Source organism: Tympanuchus pallidicinctus, unplaced genomic scaffold (genome assembly GCF_026119805.1).
Source record: "Tympanuchus pallidicinctus isolate F22 unplaced genomic scaffold, pur_lepc_1.0 scaffold4, whole genome shotgun sequence".
NCBI classification, from domain to species: domain Eukaryota; kingdom Metazoa; phylum Chordata; class Aves; order Galliformes; family Phasianidae; genus Tympanuchus; species Tympanuchus pallidicinctus.
The window spans coordinates 642,764-660,778 of NW_026294758.1; the positions used below are offsets into that span (position 1 = coordinate 642,764).

At 44.5% G+C, this 18,015-nt stretch overlaps 1 protein-coding gene across 1 annotated transcript in view; it reads left to right on the forward strand.

Moving 5' to 3' along the window:
• ELP1 (elongator acetyltransferase complex subunit 1) overlaps positions 1-18,015 on the forward strand; it is a 32,835-nt gene that overhangs the window by 13,403 nt on the left and 1,417 nt on the right. Inside the window, exons 14-34 of the mRNA XM_052701430.1 lie at positions 1,794-1,900; positions 2,368-2,471; positions 3,263-3,316; positions 3,415-3,520; positions 4,133-4,248; positions 4,930-5,003; positions 5,628-5,706; positions 5,972-6,051; positions 6,837-6,977; positions 8,302-8,387; positions 8,960-9,108; positions 10,019-10,142; positions 10,583-10,680; positions 11,800-12,001; positions 13,208-13,269; positions 13,715-13,777; positions 13,917-13,977; positions 14,557-14,670; positions 15,353-15,464; positions 16,721-16,848; positions 17,246-17,400. Coding sequence (XP_052557390.1) covers positions 1,794-1,900; positions 2,368-2,471; positions 3,263-3,316; positions 3,415-3,520; positions 4,133-4,248; positions 4,930-5,003; positions 5,628-5,706; positions 5,972-6,051; positions 6,837-6,977; positions 8,302-8,387; positions 8,960-9,108; positions 10,019-10,142; positions 10,583-10,680; positions 11,800-12,001; positions 13,208-13,269; positions 13,715-13,777; positions 13,917-13,977; positions 14,557-14,670; positions 15,353-15,464; positions 16,721-16,848; positions 17,246-17,400 — 2,215 coding nt within the window. The remainder of the gene's footprint in view (positions 1-1,793; positions 1,901-2,367; positions 2,472-3,262; positions 3,317-3,414; positions 3,521-4,132; positions 4,249-4,929; positions 5,004-5,627; positions 5,707-5,971; positions 6,052-6,836; positions 6,978-8,301; positions 8,388-8,959; positions 9,109-10,018; positions 10,143-10,582; positions 10,681-11,799; positions 12,002-13,207; positions 13,270-13,714; positions 13,778-13,916; positions 13,978-14,556; positions 14,671-15,352; positions 15,465-16,720; positions 16,849-17,245; positions 17,401-18,015) is intronic.

Sequence of the window (18,015 nt, forward strand, 5' to 3'; positions counted from 1 at the left end):
GCAAATGCCTGTTGACTCAAGTTGTTGGTGCTGTTCTTTGCCCATCTCATCTGACATAGGTGTGAAAAGAGTAAAGAAGGAGGATGAAAGGATTTATATGAATAAGATGCAGATCTGTGCTGGAGATCTGGAAGTAAGGAGGGAGGGGCAGAGACTTGCCCTTTATATTAAGAAATGAATAGACTGCAAAGAGCTGCCTCTGAAAAGCAGGCCATGAACAGGTTGAGAGCTTGTGGGTAAAAATCTTGGACCAGACTGATAAAAGACGGTGGAGGTTGGGGTCTATTATGGGCCTCTATCAAGGCGAGTCTGCTGATTAGCTCTTGCTTCATCTGCAAGAAGCATTGCCTTCACAGAATCTCATCCTTTTGGAGGATCTCAGCTGCCCTCTGGATGTCTGCTGGGAAAACAAGGTGGCAGGTTGTAAGCAATCCCATGCATTCCAGGGTCCTGAAGGAGTCTGGGGATTTAGTTACCAAGCCACTCTGCATCGTATTCAAAAAGTCATGGCTGAAGTCCCCAGCGGCAGGATGAAGGGAAATGTCATTGTGAGTTCAAACAAAAGTAGGAAGGAAGACACAGGAGGTTACAGACCAGTGAGCCTCGCATCTGTGACTGGGAAGATAATGAGACAGGTTCTGGAAGCTATGTTAAAGCACATATAAGACATGGAGCTGATCTGAGACAGCCAGCACAGCTTAGCCAAAGGCAGTTTGTTGCTTGCCAGTTAGCTTGTGATAGTGTGGCAGCATCAGTGGACAAAGAAGAGAAACTGATACCAGCTGCCTGGAGTTCTGTGAGGCCTTTGTCATGGTTCCTCTCCACATCCTTACCTCTGAATTAGAATAATTTGAAGAGTTGATTATTCAGTGGACAAGGAATTGATTGGATGTTTGTAGACACAGGGTTTTGGTCGACAGCTCAGTGGTTGTGTCCCTCAGAGGTCCTTTTTGGGCCTGGGGCTCTTCAGTGTCTTGTCAGTGACATGGAGAGTGCGACGGAGCGCACCCTCAGCAAGTTTGCTGACAACACTAAGAACTCAGTGCTGCAAGTGATACAATAGAAGGAAGGGATGCCACCCAAAGGACCTGTATAAGCTTGAAAAGTAGGCCCACATGAACCTGAGGTTCAACAAGGCCAAGTGCAAGATATTACACACCTGGTCAGGGCAGTCTGCCATGTGAGTGCAGACTGGAAGAAGAATTTGAGAGCAGCCCTTCAGAGAAGCTTGGAGGTCCTGCTGGGTGAAAAGCTTGACAGTGCGTGCCTGCAGCACTGGAAGACCACCTGTGTCCTGGGCTTCATCAGAAGAGAGGTGGCCAGTTGGGCCAAGGAGGTGATTGTCCCCCGATTTGTGCAACCCTGTAAAAGCTCTACCTGCTTACTGCATCCGGGCCTGAGCCCCCAGGATAAGAAAAACATGGGACTGTTGGAGCTGGCCCAGAGAAGGGGCACTAAGGTGATCGTAGGGATAGGGCTCCTCTTCTACAAAGGAGGGCTGAGGGAGCTGGGCTTATTCAGCCTGGAGAAGGTAAAGTTCCAGGGAAACCTCATTCCGGCCTCCCAGTACTTCCAGCTTGTAAACAGGAAGGAAGTTGACATTTTACATGGGCAGATAGCGACAGGGCGAGAGAGGACAGTTTTAAACTAAAAGAGTAAAGATTTAATTAGATGTTAGCAGAGAAGTTTTTTTTCTCAGAAGGTATCGAGTCCGTGGAACAGGTTGTCCAGAGAAGCTGTTACTCTGAATCCCCAGTTACTCTGACGTCCTGTGTCTTCTTCATCTTCTTCAGGTTGTCTCTGTCTGTAGATGGAGAAGTGATCACACTGTGCTGCAGCCCAGTGACAAAAACTGTAGCTTTACAACTGGCTGATAGACAGATCCTGAAATATCTCTGGGGTAAGCTGAACTCTGTGAAGGTGCCTGGACTGAGGTATGGTTGTTAAAAATGTATTAAGAGGTTCAATGACAATTTGACTTGCACTGACAGTGGGTAGTTGATGCAGTATTTCATGTTCTCTCTGCTCATAGACATTGATGAAAATCAGTGATTTTTGAAACATACTTAACTGCTGCTGATAATGATAGCTTTGTGATTTGAAAAGCACATGACTGTTGTAGAGCCTCCAGCAGTGATGACTGACTGCCACCCCATTGGCACTTCACAGTATGTAGTGGAATAAATGTGCTGCAGAGCCCTAGAAGTTACCAGCATTGTTTCTGCTATTATCATGGACTTATGTCAGAATTCCTCTTCTTTCTGTTAGATACTGTGGCTTATTCCCAGATGTAGTTTTCTTGGAATTTATGATATGTGGTCATAATGTCTAGATCTATGATTGATTGGAAAAATCTTTGCTCTTTAGAGGCTTCTTCTCCAGTTCTTGAACCCTGGCAGACTAGCAGTGGCTGTGCTGTCCAGTTCCCTCACCTTTGCATGCAGACTTCTATCACAAGGATTGGTGGTGAAGTAAGTAAGACTGAGCAGTCTGACTTCCTAAGTGAGCTGCTGTCTGCATCAGATATACACCATAACACTCAGCCAGTGGTGCTTCTCAGCTGTGTTCTTTATGAGATGCTGCACAGAGCTGAGAGTGTATATTTCCTTTTTTTCTAGAGCATTTCCAATGATTTGCAATTAAAAGTGAATCTTCTCTTTCTGTTAATATGATAAACAATGTCATTTAAGATCAAGAAATTTCATTTTTAAGATTTCCAGCAGTCGCTGCCACACTTTTTATGAAATTAGCATTTTGCTCTCTTTTATCTGATGTTGTCATATTAGCAAATATGGCTGCTCTGTTTTACTGCAGATACTACTGTTGTTTCCTGTTAGTGATGATTTCTTGGTAGACATTCCTTAAACTGTTGTAGCTAGCTGTTTTGCTGGTATTTTCAGGTTTTCTTTCCTTCAGTGAGTATCCAGGTGAAAGTTGTATGGAGTTGCTTTGTCCTCCTCTTCTATTCTCTATAATTTTTGACCAAAAGCTGCTGAAAAGAAAACGCAAACTGAATGTTCTGGTGTGGCTTCTGCATGTTTTGTTAATGTGCTGTTTGTGTGACAGGGTAAACCAGGCTGGTTTCCAGTTAAGAGTGTTTAGAAATACTTAGCTTTCAGTTATAGTGGTTGCATGATTTCCTTTCAATTCCTCTAGGTAACTCATGTGAGGTTCTTGATACTTAAATCCATAGGGAGCCAGTGTGGTGAAACTGGAGGTTGTGAGGCAGATACCTTATGCTTGTCATCCTTTTTGTTTACAGGAGATGATCTTGGGCCTCACAGATCGGTGTCGGCTTTTCGTTAATGATACTGAGGTACCAACATGTTTGCCCCTCTTCCGTGCCCCTTTTCTCTGCCAAAGATTTGTCCTGTTTTGCTTCAAACAGAAATAAAAGTAGTCATTTTTCTGCAGGTTGCATCCAACATCACCTCATTTGCGACATACAATGAGTTTTTGTTGGTGACGACCAACTCCCACACCTGTCAGTGCTTCTGTTTGAAGAACATGTCAGTGAAAGGTAAATGCCACTTCTGCCTGCCTGGCAGCTCATGGCCATTGTCTTGGGACTGCAGTGTATCTCAATTTTTTGTATCCAAACCTGCTTATTTGGGTCACTCAGAGCAGCTACTTAACAGAGGTAGAGAGCTGTTCTTAGAAGTCTGTCAGATAGAAGGAGCACAGGGGACATTAAATATCATGCACTCTTCCCAGGTGCTGGTTTTGTCTTAAAGCTGTTCCCCCTTTGTTCTATCCCTCACCTTCAGAGCCAAAAAACCAAAACATTCTCTGTTCTTCAAAGGTGTGTGGGTCCCAAAAAGGTGAGAACGGGGCCCAATATAAAGAGTTTCTGGTAGCATCTGACTGTGAAGGAGGTGAAGACCTCAGGAGAAGTACGATGACAGCTTACTGGTGCTATACACTTTTCCCTGTTTCTCTCCTTTGCATGCAGCATTAATGCTGGTGAGCAGAGGTCATTTCTCTACTTTGTACAGCAGCCCTCAACCTGTCAGCAGCCATTCAGATTATTTTTGACTGAGCTAGTACAAGGTTGCAGAGCTCTGTATGAAAGCCTGACGAGGTAGCACTGTGCTGTGGTCTGCGTGGATGCTGATAACTGTGCTATCTTCAGCCCTTCAGGTTGGCCTGAGCAGTGCTGCAGCCCCCAACAACGAGACCTTGCGCAAGGTGGAGCGAGGATCACGTATCATCACTGTTGTACCTCAGGACACAAAGGTTGTACTTCAGGTCAGTGCTCTACTCGTGTCTGTTGAGGTCTCCTGTCTGTGTGTACAAGGGTTGTCTCAGCAGGGAGCTGGTCAGACTGCAAATAATACACGTAGTACTGCAGGGCTGCTCTCCTGTTCTTCTCCAGCTCAGTGTCGATCTCCAGCTGCCTAGCTAGGTAAGGAGTGGTTTTGAGCATGGCTCTGGGAGTTGAGATTCAGTTCAGGCGACTGAGTGTGCATGAAGTGAGGAGTACTGTTCAGGTTCCAATGGCGGAAGTGGTGTAATGGTCTGTGTTATGGCCTCTCCTGTGAATCTCAGACCCGCTTCTTAAAAGGTCTCCATTACACTTGGAACTGGGTTTGGAGAGCTGTGCTCACTTAAAAGAATCAGCACAAGCTTACAGAGAAGGATTTCATCCAAGTGCATCTCTAGAGGTCTGTAGTTTGACATCCTCTTTAATGTACCACTAACATGAAAGTTAGTTTCTTGCTATTGAGTGGAGTCCAATCTTCTGAGGAGGGAAAGTTTTTGAGCTGAATCAGTTTTCAGGTATTTTTCCAGGTTCATTTGAACTGTCCTTTGAAGTGAAAAAATAGGCCTGTGTCACCTGCAAGTAGCAGCAGGCCTGCCCTCACTTTGCCTTTCATGTAGGCAGAGTAGCTACAAATAAATAAACGTGTGCCTCTTCTTTTGCTGTAGATGCCAAGAGGAAATCTGGAGACTGTTCACCATCGAGCTCTGGTTCTTGCCCAGATTCGAAAGTGGCTAGACAGGTAAATGGCACCAGTGTTCTCTGGTGTTCCCTAACCCATTCTGAGCTGTTGAGCAGCTGTCTGGCTGATCCTGTGCTGCCAATAACTGCAAAAATCTGAAAATAACTGTCTTCATCACTAGGGGTGAAACAGTTTCTAGGATCACCAGCTACCAGTCTAGTTTTTGGCTGTACTGCCTTACGCTTCATCACTGAGGGGCTTGTTTGTTTGTGTGGGTGGGAGAGTTCCTTGCCTAGTTCCTTTCTCCAGGTACCTTGATCATTTCATTATTTAGCTTGCTATTTTTCGTATTGCATTTGTTTAATCACTTTACATTCAAGTTTTCTGAAACAGAATTTTCCGTGAGTCCATGAGATTCAGATATACTTCTGTAAGACAGGAATGACAGACCAATGCCTCTCTCACTTTCCTAGTGTGAGCTGCTGGTCTGTTTCACTGCAGAGGCTGGCAGTGAGCAGAATTGGCCTTGCACATTTTTTTTCTGCAGAGCAATTTACATGGCTTATTGCCTTGGCTGTTGTTCCCTTCCAGTTGGCTCTGTGACTGCCTTTGGTCAGCTACCTCTGTTTGTGGGTATTGTACCTACCCAGAATGTAAACTATCCCATTTGTCTCTTCCCCTTAGGCTTATGTTCAGGGAAGCATTTCAGTGTATGAGGAAGCTGAGAATCAACCTCAATCTTCTTTATGACCACAATCCCAAGGCAAGTATACCCAGTTCTGTGGTGTTCTTTTTCATATTTGTCCAGACTGGTGGGATTCTTTCATGCTGAACGTTCGTAGGATCATGGAATGGCTTGGATTGGAAGGGACCTCAAGAACCATCAAGCTCCAACTCCCCTGCCTCATCCAGGGCCACCTCCATATCTGATACCAGACCAGGCTGCCCGTTCTGATAAAGTCTTTGAACGTGCTCCTGTGAATGTACTTTTTCAGAATAACAGAAGTAATACTTTTGTTCATTTTCAGGTTTTTCTGGAAAATATCGAAACCTTTATCAAGCAAATAGATTCTGTGAACTACATCAACTTGTTTTTCACAGAACTGAAGTGAGTATAGTTCTGCAAATGGAAGCTTACAAGTGATCATTGGTGGTGGATTATTTCACCAAAATATTGGCAGCTCTTCAGTCTGAGTGGAACGATTCAGTCTGAAGTCTGGCATGCTGGGTCATAAAAATTAAAGTAAGATGAATAGTTTCAGTGTATCTTTTTGAGAATTCATATTTGCAGGCTGTCATTAGATTTTTCCAGTAACAGGTCAGGACACCGTCTGAGTGCTTTGGCTTCTCTTCTGTTTTGCTCTACCAGGGTAAACGTGAATAGAGAATGTTCTGTGCCTTCATAATGAGGAATAAGACAGCCTACTGGCTGTCAAGACAAGAGGCTTTAAAGCATTCACAGTTTCAGGGCTTTCCAAGCTTGTTGAAGTACATAATTGTTTGAGAGCTGGAGCTATCACTCGGCTACTCTGTTTTATTTTCAGTTTTGACCTGACCTTAAATCTTTGTCTGGAAGTAAAAGCAGATGGCTTAATTTTCAAAAGTGCTCTGTTCTCAGCATCTCCACAGTGGATTTAGTAGAATACTCAGCCTCCTGAGTTCTGTAAATTGAGGTAGTTCTGACTAGTTGTTTTTCATTACCTCTCTTGGTTGAGAGTCAATTCAGATGGATGAGAAGTGTTGGAGAGCTTTGTAATAATGTCACATTTTGTGTCTGTGCTACACGCTATTTTGTTGAGCAGTTACCTTCTGCAGGCTTTAATGTTACTGTCTTTGCTCTGAGCTGCATTAGGAACCACACCAGTATTCACAGTGTATGTTTTTTTTATGTAGAGATGAAGATTTCACCAAGACTATGTACCCATCTCTGAGCAGTAGCAGTAATGATCAACCACGTCAGCAACCTGAACAGAAAAAAGTGAACCTCATATGTGATGTGATGAGAGTTGCCATGGAGTGCATTGACCCTGAAAAGTGAGCATTTTCTTATTGTGGGTGAGGGGACGATTGGAGAGACTTCTTTTAAATCATTTACAGAAAAGGGAAGCTGTCCTTAAGATCAATCATTTTGATTTGGATCCCCTGAGGGGAACTCGTGCTCTGCAAAACTCATGTAGCCATACTTTTTGCTTTCTGAGGATGGTCTTCTGAAAAGCACTATGTACAGTAAATTCATCAGATAGTAAAACATGTTTTCCCATAATTATTCAAGTAATAGAGGCAGGAGGCCTACAAGGGTTTTAAAAATAAACCCGGTGTAGGAAAACTCTGTGTAGTGTGGAGGATGGTAGATATGAGCAAGATTGTCACCCCAGGGACATCATAGAATCATTAAGACCTCTAAGATCATCTAGTTCAGCCGTCCACCAACCACCAGTATTGCCCACAAAACCATGTCCCTAAATACCAAACCATTTCCTTAAACAGCTTTGCTTTAGGGAGCAGATGGGCCTTATGAAAAATCTCAGCTGTTCTGTCTGAGACTGAGCTATTTCTGTACATCTTCTGCTGTGTTTCGGCATGGTTACCTTTCTGTCACCACCCTTCTTGGATGAATCAAGCCTAGATGGGGTGGGAAAGTAGGATCATAGTGATGGTTAGTGAAGGAAAGTGTTAAACATGGATAGATTATGTGTGAAACAGTGGATAGAGGAGCAACGGGCAGTGGGTTGCTGCTGAACACTGAACTTTTAGGCAGTTTACATCAGTTTTGGTGAACAAACTATACCCTTAATTAGGAGACCTACTGAAAACCTAGGAAACCTATTTTGAAATGACACATGAGAAGCGTATCAAAGTGTAAATAAGTTCCAAAAAAGTTTTCCCTTCCTTTACAAGATAAGACCATTTTGATAACAAGATTTGATCTGGAAAATTGTGCCCAGCTACTGAACTTTCAGAGGGATGTTTTCTCTCCATTTATGTTGTCTGGCATGGGAAAAAAGCTTATTCTACTAAAACACACCTTCAGTGTTGTGTTACGTTAAAGGAAACATGCTAAATTTAAAAACATCTGTACGTTCTGTTCTCTTACCTTTTCCTGCTTTCTTTGAGAAAGCTTAAAATACTGAGTAGTTTATTTTCAGAGAATGATTGGGGTTGGCAGGGGCCTATAAAGATTATCTAATCCGACCCCTCTGCTGTTGGGCAGGGGTATCATTCACTGGATCCAGTTGCTTGAATCTCCATCTAACCTTTACTTCAATGTAAACTAGACCTCACATAGGATATGCTGGAATTGGAACAAGCCGTTTTTCTGCTGTCCCACTTTTTCATTTACTGCTTTTGTTTTCTTCAGATACTGCCTCTCCATACTGACAGCACACGTGAAGAAAAATCCTCCAGAATTGGAAACTGCTCTCCAGAAGGTTCATGATCTTCGAGGTGTTGTATCAAGAACCCAAAAGTGTTGAAAATGTGTGGAGTTTGCAGGAGCTTACATTGTTAGCATCGTTTACCTGAAAATTATTTTAGCATGGCTGTTTGTGGAGGCTGTCAAAAAACAAATGTTTCTGAAAGTGCTGTTAATGAAAGAGCAGTTTGTCAGCTAAAAATGTTGTATTTGCTCTTGGCTAATCCTTTCATGTAGGAGCAGCAAATAGGCCAGAGCTGGAGCTGTTCTCCAGTTCAGAACTTGATTTCTCCCAGCATGAAGTAGGCATTTCCTGTTCCAGGTCCTAGGTATCTTAATCTGGCAGATTTTACTTTTCATTCTTTGCTCTTAATTCTGACTTGTCACCATTGCACATTTCAAAAGTGACTGTGCTTGGGTGGGTCCTTGAAGTTGCCTGGGAAAGCCTCTGCAAACAGCCAAGTAATGCTCTCCTGCAAGACAGAATGAGCCATTAATTTGATGGTCTTTATGCAGTTAAGTACATGCTATACACTGCATCCCTGCCTTAGGCCAGGCCTCCACTAGTAATAATGAAATCTTATGCTTTATTCTCTTATTACAGAGAACATTTCTCCAAATGTTGGAGCTGTGAGTGCGGAGGAAGCACTGAAGTACCTGCTTTTCCTTGTGGATGTCAATGAATTGTATGATTATTCCCTGGGCACATATGACTTTGATTTAGTCATCATGGTGGCAGAGAAGTCTCAAAAGGTCTTGGCTTATGGTTGCAGTTAACCGTTTTTCTACATTCCCAAAGGTTCCTTGTAGCCTGTGAATCAGACCACACGTTTTGCTAGTTGTAGCTCTCTGGAAAGCAGCATTTCAGTCACATAGAAGTCCTGCATGTGTTTGGGATGATGCTAGGAGCATGGCATACCTTTGCCTCCATTATCACCTGTTGAAAGCATTTTAGCAAACTTGGTCATACTGGACGTGAAACAGGGCTCTTTCAGAGCAGCATTGCCAAGGACTGTGATCTAAGGTGTTGTGGCTGCACACATTTTGTTCCCAACTCTGTGCCCATTTCATTTTTACTTAGTTAGCAGTGGCTACAATAATGGAGTGCATCTTGCAGTGTGTGTAGTTTGAAATCTTTTCCAGAGGGTCTTTACAGAGCTTTCTGAGGTTCCTACAGAGCCTGTTACCCACCAACTGAAACATCCTGCTCATATTATCAGAAATGTACTTTTTATGACTTATGGAATGGAAGATACCAATCTGTTTTAGCTGTAAATTTATACATGATAGTAGCTAAACGATTTTAGATGTGATACATATTGTATAGACAGACTTGAATTTTCATGGATTCATAGAATGGCCTGGGTTGAAAAGGACCATAATGATCATCCAGGTTCAACCCCCCTGCTATGGGCAAGGTCACCAACCACCAGACCAGGCTCCCCACAGCCACATGCAGCCTGGGCAATAATTTTTGGTTACTTCTGTAGTCCATGTGAGCTTGGTAATTTACTAAGACGTGTTCTTTAATGTAGCTTACACTTAAAGAAAAAGCCTTTCCTGGTGTATGATCACATAATTTCAAATGTGGGACTGTCTACTGGTGAAGATGGTGATGCTCAAGGATCTTCTCTAACTGAATCACAGCTTTTATTCTTCACAGGACCCAAAAGAGTACTTACCCTTCTTAAATACTCTCCGGAAAATGGAAACCAATTATCAGCGATACACAATAGACAAATACTTGAAGAGATACACCAAAGCTCTCGGACATCTCAGCAAGTGTGGTAGGTGTTCTGCACATCAGCGTGTTAAGATGTTCTGCAGTGCAGTGTTTTTCAGTTTGTAGTACCTGCAGGGGGAAGAAGGAAGGATTGCACCAGGTCATCTCCTCTCCCGGTAATTCATGGTTAACTTACTTATGCTCTGTGGTTCTCTCTGTGGGAGAGAAGTGTCTGTTGCTCTTTAGTCATGAAGCAAGTCTTTAGTCAAAACAAGTCTTGTTTTGTTCTGGCTGTAGGTGGCATTTCCTCTGTTGATAGTGTTGGCAGAAGTGAAGCAGACCTTAAGGAAGTGAATCCCGTGGGTTTACAGTGGTAGAAGAGGTGCATTTGTTGCTCTCGTACCCAGGCTTGGGTTTGCTGCTCGTTACTGCAGTAACTGCTGTGGGGCTCTAAGAGGCATTGCTTTCTATTTTGTCCCTGTAAGAACTGTAGTATTTCTGCAGGTCCTGAACACTTCTCTGAATTTCTGAACTTGGTGAAGGATCAGAGTCTATATTGTGAAGCCTTGAAGCTGTATCCCTCCAGCACCCAGGAGTACAAGGTGTGTAAGCAGGTGACCCTGTGATGTGCAGGTCTGTAATTCTCTCAGATGTGTTCGCATGTATCTCCAGCACCTTGAACGAGGGCAGAAATGAGACAACAGCTGCTTGCCTTCAAGTTCTGCAGGGTGCTTCAGTGTTGTCTGAGAGCTTTCTCCAACTTAATATAGGGAATTACCCTCAGCACTGAGCCTGCAAGGTCTGGGCATCAAGAGGATGACTGTTATTTCTTTGATTCCATGACCAGGAGAGCACCTGGGCATCTGATGTTTGCTGTGCTGTCTGTGCTATGCTGATCTTGGTGTTTGTGATACAGGATTTCTCTGTGGCTCTGCAGGTTGTATAGAGACGTTTTGCTGTGTGTAGGCATTTCTGGAGAGTGCTTAAGAGCTTGTAGTTCTTCTAGATAGACTATAGGGTCCACTGTTGATTTCAGTGCAGTTGAAGAACTGTAGCTCACTCAAAGCTATGGTAAAAATAAATGAATGCATTTAAATTAGTTTAATTTAGATTATGTAAATATAGAACAAACAAGCCTTTATAAAAGCAGTTGAAGAAGTAAGAGGAGAGATGCAACAAGGTGAGTGTGAAGAGGACTCTCCTGTTGAGGATGGCTCCAGTGGCTCTGGCCTGTTGGAGGCTTTCTTTATTCCTTCTGTATTCTTGCATTCAAATCCATCGTCCCCTTATTAACAGAGACTGTGAGCTTTGAGAAGACCAGGGAAGCTCCATCTATTGATTCTGAGCAGCCTGTGCAGGGCCTGCATTATCCCTTGTCTTTCACTCCTGGAGGGGTATAGTTTGGACAGATCTTTTCACAAGCTTCGCTCATCTGAGTAGGAAAGAAGGGGCTGATTTTCTGCAGCCTGTTGTATTGCCAGCTTGGAAAGTTAAGAACCTTCTGGGGCCTGCTGCTTTAGCTCTGTGTGGAATTTCTGCGTATGCTGATCATCAACCCTCGGGCTGATACAAAGTTTGAAATGTTGGAACATTGTGCCTGGAGGTTCCTCAGGGAAGAGCAGAAAAGAACTTTGGTGTGATGGCCGCATAATCCTTATAGTGGAGGACTGCTGCTCACTCCACAGCTCATTTCTCACTTCTCTTTTGCCCCTGTCTTACAGGACATCAGCAGTGCGTTTGGGGAGCATTTGATTGAGAAGCAGCTTTATGAACAGGCTGCACTGGTACTTGCTCGGGCTGGCATCTTTGAAAAAGCACTGGACGCCTTTGTGAGCAGTGGCAGCTGGCAGCAAGCCCTGTGCATGGCCTCTCGGCTAGGTTACACAAAGGAGAAGCTTTCCAGCCTGGCACGGACCATGGCAGGTAGGCCTTGAGAAGATGGAAGCGTGCAGACCAAAACTGATGGTTCTTATTTCTGCTTCATTGTGATTTTTGCTGAAAATCAGTGAAAACTTTAGTTTTCAGCAGTGTTTTTCTTAAAGGCCTTGATTTCCAAGGGTTTGCGTGATTGCACGTTGCCTTTGTTTCTCACTGTATCAAAAAATGCTGGGCACCCAGAAGTTGCTAAGCTAGGTGTGGCCTTGGTTGCCCCAGACTGACCGGTTCTTGCTCTCTCATTGCAACCAGTTGTTGAAACCAAACCTCAGTTAGCCTGAGTAAATGGAGATTCCCCAAAGTGTTGAACATGACTGAGGCCTTTGGACATCGTTGACACAAGTACTGCATGATCACAGAGCTTGAAGGCTGTTGGATGATTCAGTTGTGCATCTTCGTGTTTGCTCCTTGACTCCTGCTGGTAGCCAGGACCAGCTGTTATTTGAAAAGCAATCTGTGTTCCTACTGCAGGGAAAAAGAAGGAAAAAAGTTTGCCTAAGAGTTTGTGCTCACTAGGAAACATCACCCTGTGTGCGTGAGATGTGTTGTGGACCTGGCATCTATTTCAGCAAGACCAGTAGAGCATCATCCTGACTGCAGCTTACTCAGAAGCAGAGTTTATGAAACATCCCCTAAACAGTGGCAATATGTGTCCTGGGAATGGTCTTCCAGATAAAGCTGTCTTGGATGAGCTTGCTTTGGTCAAGTTACTTCTTTTTTTCTGGCTCTGTGTATCACTTTTCATCTTACACCGTAGCACAGAAGTCAGTAACAAAGGTGGTGCTGACCTTTAGGGACCTGGAAGACCTGAACCTCGCAGGTTTGGTGCTTCCTGTCTGTACCTCAGGGAGCAGCAGGCAGTCTTCTCCCAGCAGATAGCTAGTCTATGCAATATGCTGCAGCTTTCAGGAGAGATTTCCTGTTTACATCCTGCTTCCCTCCTCTTAGGGAGGTTTGCATCTCACACTGTTGGGGAGAAGTTCTTTAAGTGGCAGCGAGTGCACCAGCAATTTTACAAGCAACAGGCTGACGATGAGGCATCATGCAGCCCTTATTTTATCAGGCAAATTACATAGGCATGTAAGCAGACTGAAAGTGCAGCAGTGAATGTAATGTTCTTTGCCTTCATTATTTCATATTAGTAGAAAATTCAGCTGCTCCTGAAAAACTGAACTCCACCACCTTTTCTTGTAGGAAAACTGGCTGAGCAGAGAAAGCATGCAGAGGCTGCCATGCTCCTGGAGCAGTACACTGAGGTAATGTAGTTACCTCTCATCTGTCCCCCTCTTCCTCAGTTCTCCTGTGCCACGTTTGGCTCAGTGTGTGCTGGTTATGGAACAATCCATGCCACAGGCCCCAGAGCAGATCCAGGTGGTACAGTGAGCAGGGGATGGGTGGGAAACCTGGCTCTGTTGCCAGGTTTTCTGTCGTGCTTTGGTATGAAAAGCTTTTGGTTCAGAGATCCGAAGCATGAGTGCTGGAATAAAGAAGGCTTAGTTCCAGAGGGACTTCTCCTTAGAAAGAGACTTGTATTTTTTATTTCAACCTTATGTGATAATTTTAGGCTTCAGAGTACCTGTTGCAGCAGTGCTGTTCTGACCAGAGCTGCTGAAAAGAGGTGTACCTCTGAACAGATGCTACCTGAACGCGTGTTACCAGCAGCAGCAGCAGCAGCAGCACATGGTTGCTCTTCCTTTACAGGACTATGAAGAGGCTGTTATCCTACTCTTAGAAGGGGCTTTCTGGGAGGAGGCTTTAAGACTGGTAAGGCATTTCATATCTCAAGAACAAGAAATATTGTTTGGATTGTAAGAAGCAGAAATACTTTTTTTAGCATGAAGGAACAGGGATGGAATCTGGGTTGTGTTTTTGAATAACACCTCCTTTCCGTTTCCTGATCCAGATTCACAAGTATGATAGACTGGATATTTTGGAGACCAACTTCAAACCTGCCATAATAGAAGGTGAGTATGTGCAAGAATCTAAGACTTGCCTGTGTTTTGTTGGTGAAAAACATTTTTTACTGGGTCTGCAGAAAGCCACAGCACACTAATACTGGAAGCTCTGTGGAAGGATGCTTTGATTCCACCCTGATGCTGCCCAGTTAACTGACACAACTGTTTTATATCTTTATTCTCTCTTCAGTCCCAAAAGGATGATTAATCATTAGTGGACGTTCTTTGTTCTCACACTATCAGCAGTGAGTTCTATGAATTGAGGAATTTTGTTTAGCTTGAGCCTAATTAATGTGAAGACATGTGTCCACAGAGCACTCTTACTGTATCAGAAACAGACTTTTGTTCCAGAGATGCTTGTGTGGCGAGTTAATTCATTCCATACACAGATGCATCTAAGTTGGTGACTTCTGTGCTACAAGCTTCAAATTTTTCCCACTCCAGTTATTCTACCAGCTTTGCTGCTGATCTCCAACGTTCTTGAAGGACTGTGCTCCTCCAGGCTCCTTGTGTGAAAATGTTCCTCTGACTCCTGCGTACAAATCTTTGTGTTCTTATCTTGGACCTGCTTTTTTCCATATTGTGCAGCTCAGAAAAGTCAGCTGATGTTCCTGGACTCTCAGAAAACAGCATTTCTTCGTCATAAGAGTCGCCTGCAAGTGGTCCGAGAGCTGAAGGAGAAGGCCTGTGAGAGCCTGCAGGGTTGGTATTGAAATGCATGTGGCTTTCTCCTGCATAAGTAAATGTGATTGTCTTTTCCTTGTTTTTTTTTTGTGGTTCCTGTATACCCCTGTGCAGTTGTGCTCCTGTGCCTCTGGTGACTGTAGAAGTGGCATTTGTCTCGCCCACCACTCTCACTGTAGTTCATTTGACCTCGTTCTTGCATAAAGGTGCCTTTATTTTCAGTACTACCAGTGTCACAGCTTTCCTGGGATAAAAAAGCTAAACGTTTCTGAAAGCTCTTCAAAATGAGACAGCATTGTCTCTGTAATGCCAGCTTACCTGTGTTAGATAGTGCTCAGCGCATCCTTTGTGCTAAGAATCTACTATGCACATTCACCTGCCAGCTTACACAGGCTTGGAGATATTTTCTAAAAGCAGAATGTTCTGTTCTGGTCCAGATCTGTTTCTCTGAGGCTGTCATTCTTCTGATTGTGCTGTTTAATAATCACAGTCCCTGCCAGGGTGGAAGTGAATGCTCTCCTTTTCTGTTTCTTCTTGTGGGCCAAGTCGTCTTCAGAGCCCTAAGGCTCCAGTGTAGGCCAGCAGGTAGAATGAATCTGCAAGGCTGCTTTTCCAGAAAGTACGTAGGTTACCCAAGGAGAAAGCCTGGAATAACTGTGAGCTTTTCGCATACTGTGACAGTTGTTACTGTGTTTTGCAGATTGTGAAGCGCCGTATTGCCCAGAATTTGACCTTCTGTCTGAAACCAGCAGTGTTGTGACACACAGCGACATGAGCAGCAGATACTCACACAGCAATTCAAGAATATCAGCGTAGGTTTCTGCCTTTAAATTAGATGGTGGCTGGTGTGGCATCAGCCTTTGTTTGGGAGGGCAGCTTACTCGTGTTTGGCATGCTCCTCGAGCAGCTGAATGTGTCTTGAAGCTGCTTTAATTACAGGCGTTTCTTGGTTATTTTAACTCTTACCAGGGGGGACGGGGCAGAAAATGCCAGAAGCTGGTAGTGCAGCAGGAGCAGAATGGTCAGCAGAGGAGCTGTGAGCGCAGATTCTGCAGGAGCTGTCTGTAGGCAGCAGGCGTGCTGCCAGATAGCTGAATGTGGGATGTTTGGCACAGGAAACGGGCGGCTGCTCAAACATTGACAGCTTGTGCAAAGGGCTTATTATCTTTGTCTTAAGTTTTGCATTTTTAGTAGTTAATGGAATTACGGAGTGGTTTGGATTAGAAGTAACCTGAAAGCCCACCGTCTTGCCGTGGGCAGAGTTTCCTCCCACCAGTTCAGGCTGCCCAGGCTGTCTGGCCTTGAACACCTCCTGGGATGGGGCATCCACAGCTGCTCTGGTCAGCCTGTGCCAGCACCTCACCACCCTAATTGGGGGTTGTTAGTCAGTTTCATAACTATTCTATTTCCTCAGTGGGTTTCTTTGTTGCTTTTGAGCACTTTTATGATAAGCTGCAGGATCAGGCAGTTGCGATAATGACTTCTGAATTATCTGTCTGAAATGTGGAAAAGGTGCAGTTATGGAAAAAGTGGGCTTTCTGGGGACACTGGCTGTGGCTCAGATTAAACAGGCAGAAAATACAACCTTACTTTCAGCTTATCTGTATCAGAGTGAGATGACATATTGGGGCATTAAGTTACTGACTTGTGATAAGAAGTTTCTTTCCTGTAATAACGGATCAGGAGATGAACTGTATTAGCACACAGGTAGAGGAGATAGCAGAAATGGAAGCGTGCACAGGTCAGTGCAGACTCTGACTACAAATTGTTGGTGAAGAGAAGTTCAGCTGCGAGTGATTACTGTCACACAGTTTAGCTTACACTGTACTTGGACCAATGCTTGGACCTTGCTGGAACACAGAGGAGACAAGACTGTACAGCTTCTCAGCCCAGCTACTGAGTCATGTTTCAGACCAGCAAGTAAGTAGGTGGAGTATTTTTGAAAAGCCCGACGCAGATCTGTGAGCCTACAGGCAGCCCCTTCTTAAAGTGACGAGTTTAGGAGTTGACTTTCCTTCAGGCTGACCCTGTGCTGCGCACGGTAACATCAAGCATCCTCCTTTCCTAGGCGATCCTCGAAGAACCGCCGCAAGGCTGAGCGCAAGAGATACAGCTTGAAAGAGGGCAGTCCTTTTGAAGACATGGCCCTGCTGGAAATCCTGGGGGAAAACGTGCGTGCCGTCGACTCTGTGAAGGGTATGGCATGGTGGTTTTGGTCTGCTCTCTGACTTCAGAGCACAGCCGACTGGGCAGTGCGCTCCTCTCGTTTGTAATGGCTCTGCTGGGGAGAGGAGCTTACGGTACGTCAGCTGCCTGGGGTGGACTTTGATTTGGTTTATTGGCCTCTGCTGGGAGGCGCACCTAACAGTGCGAGCTCTCCTTGTTTGGAAGTCTGGGAGCAGAGAAATGAGGACTTATCAGTGCCGGGACAGGATTGGCTCCCATTGGTACGGAGGCACTGTAGTATGTGGGTAGGAGCAGAGAGCCAGTTGTGATTTGCAGCTCTTTCCTATGCCTTGATACCAGAACAGTGCTGCTGTTCATTTAGCACACCTGTGTGAAGTGCCGTCGCTTGTTTCTGTTCCTTCTGCAGGAGACGTACACGTCCTTCTGAAGCAGCTTGTGCTGTTTGGTTTTGATGAGCAGGCTGAGGGGCTGCAGCAATTCCTGGAAGAGGTTCTGCAGTTGATGGAGACCTCAATCCCAGAAATCTGGACTCCTGCCTTGCAGCAGAGTTCTCTCAACCCGGTCTGTACTCGTTCTCATTACCTGTAATGTCTGCTGTACAATATCAAGTAATTGGTGGTGTTCTGTGTTCTCCAGTAAAGAGTACAGAATATTTCCCCTGCTTCCTAAGTTTGCCCTTTCCTACAGAGTTTAGGCAATTGTGCTGTGCAGTGCATTGGAGCACTGTACCTTCCAAATCAATATGCAGCATAAAACGTAGGACACATACGTTCCACATACATTCCTGTGGAACAGAGGAATACTGTTTTGTTTTCTAGCCCAAGCGGCTGACTTTTAGCACAGAATTTTATGTAATGGAGTAGTGGTTGTCCACTCTTCGTGTCATGAGATGAACAGCAAGCAGATGGGTCATCGTAGTCTGAACCAGTGTATCATGAGGAGAATACTGCATGCAGATGGGTTCTGCCACACTTGTGGGCTTCAGCTTCACACATAAGTAGAAAATCATGAGCATAGTCCTAGTTTCCTTGCAAAGTAAAATATCCAAAATAGTTTTTGAGCATTCCAGGTGAACACAAATTATTCCCCAGTATCTTCTCGGTAACTGAGATTAATCTGCCCACTGACAGGCAGACTAAAACCACTGAATGTGATACAATGCTGAGGCTCCCCAGT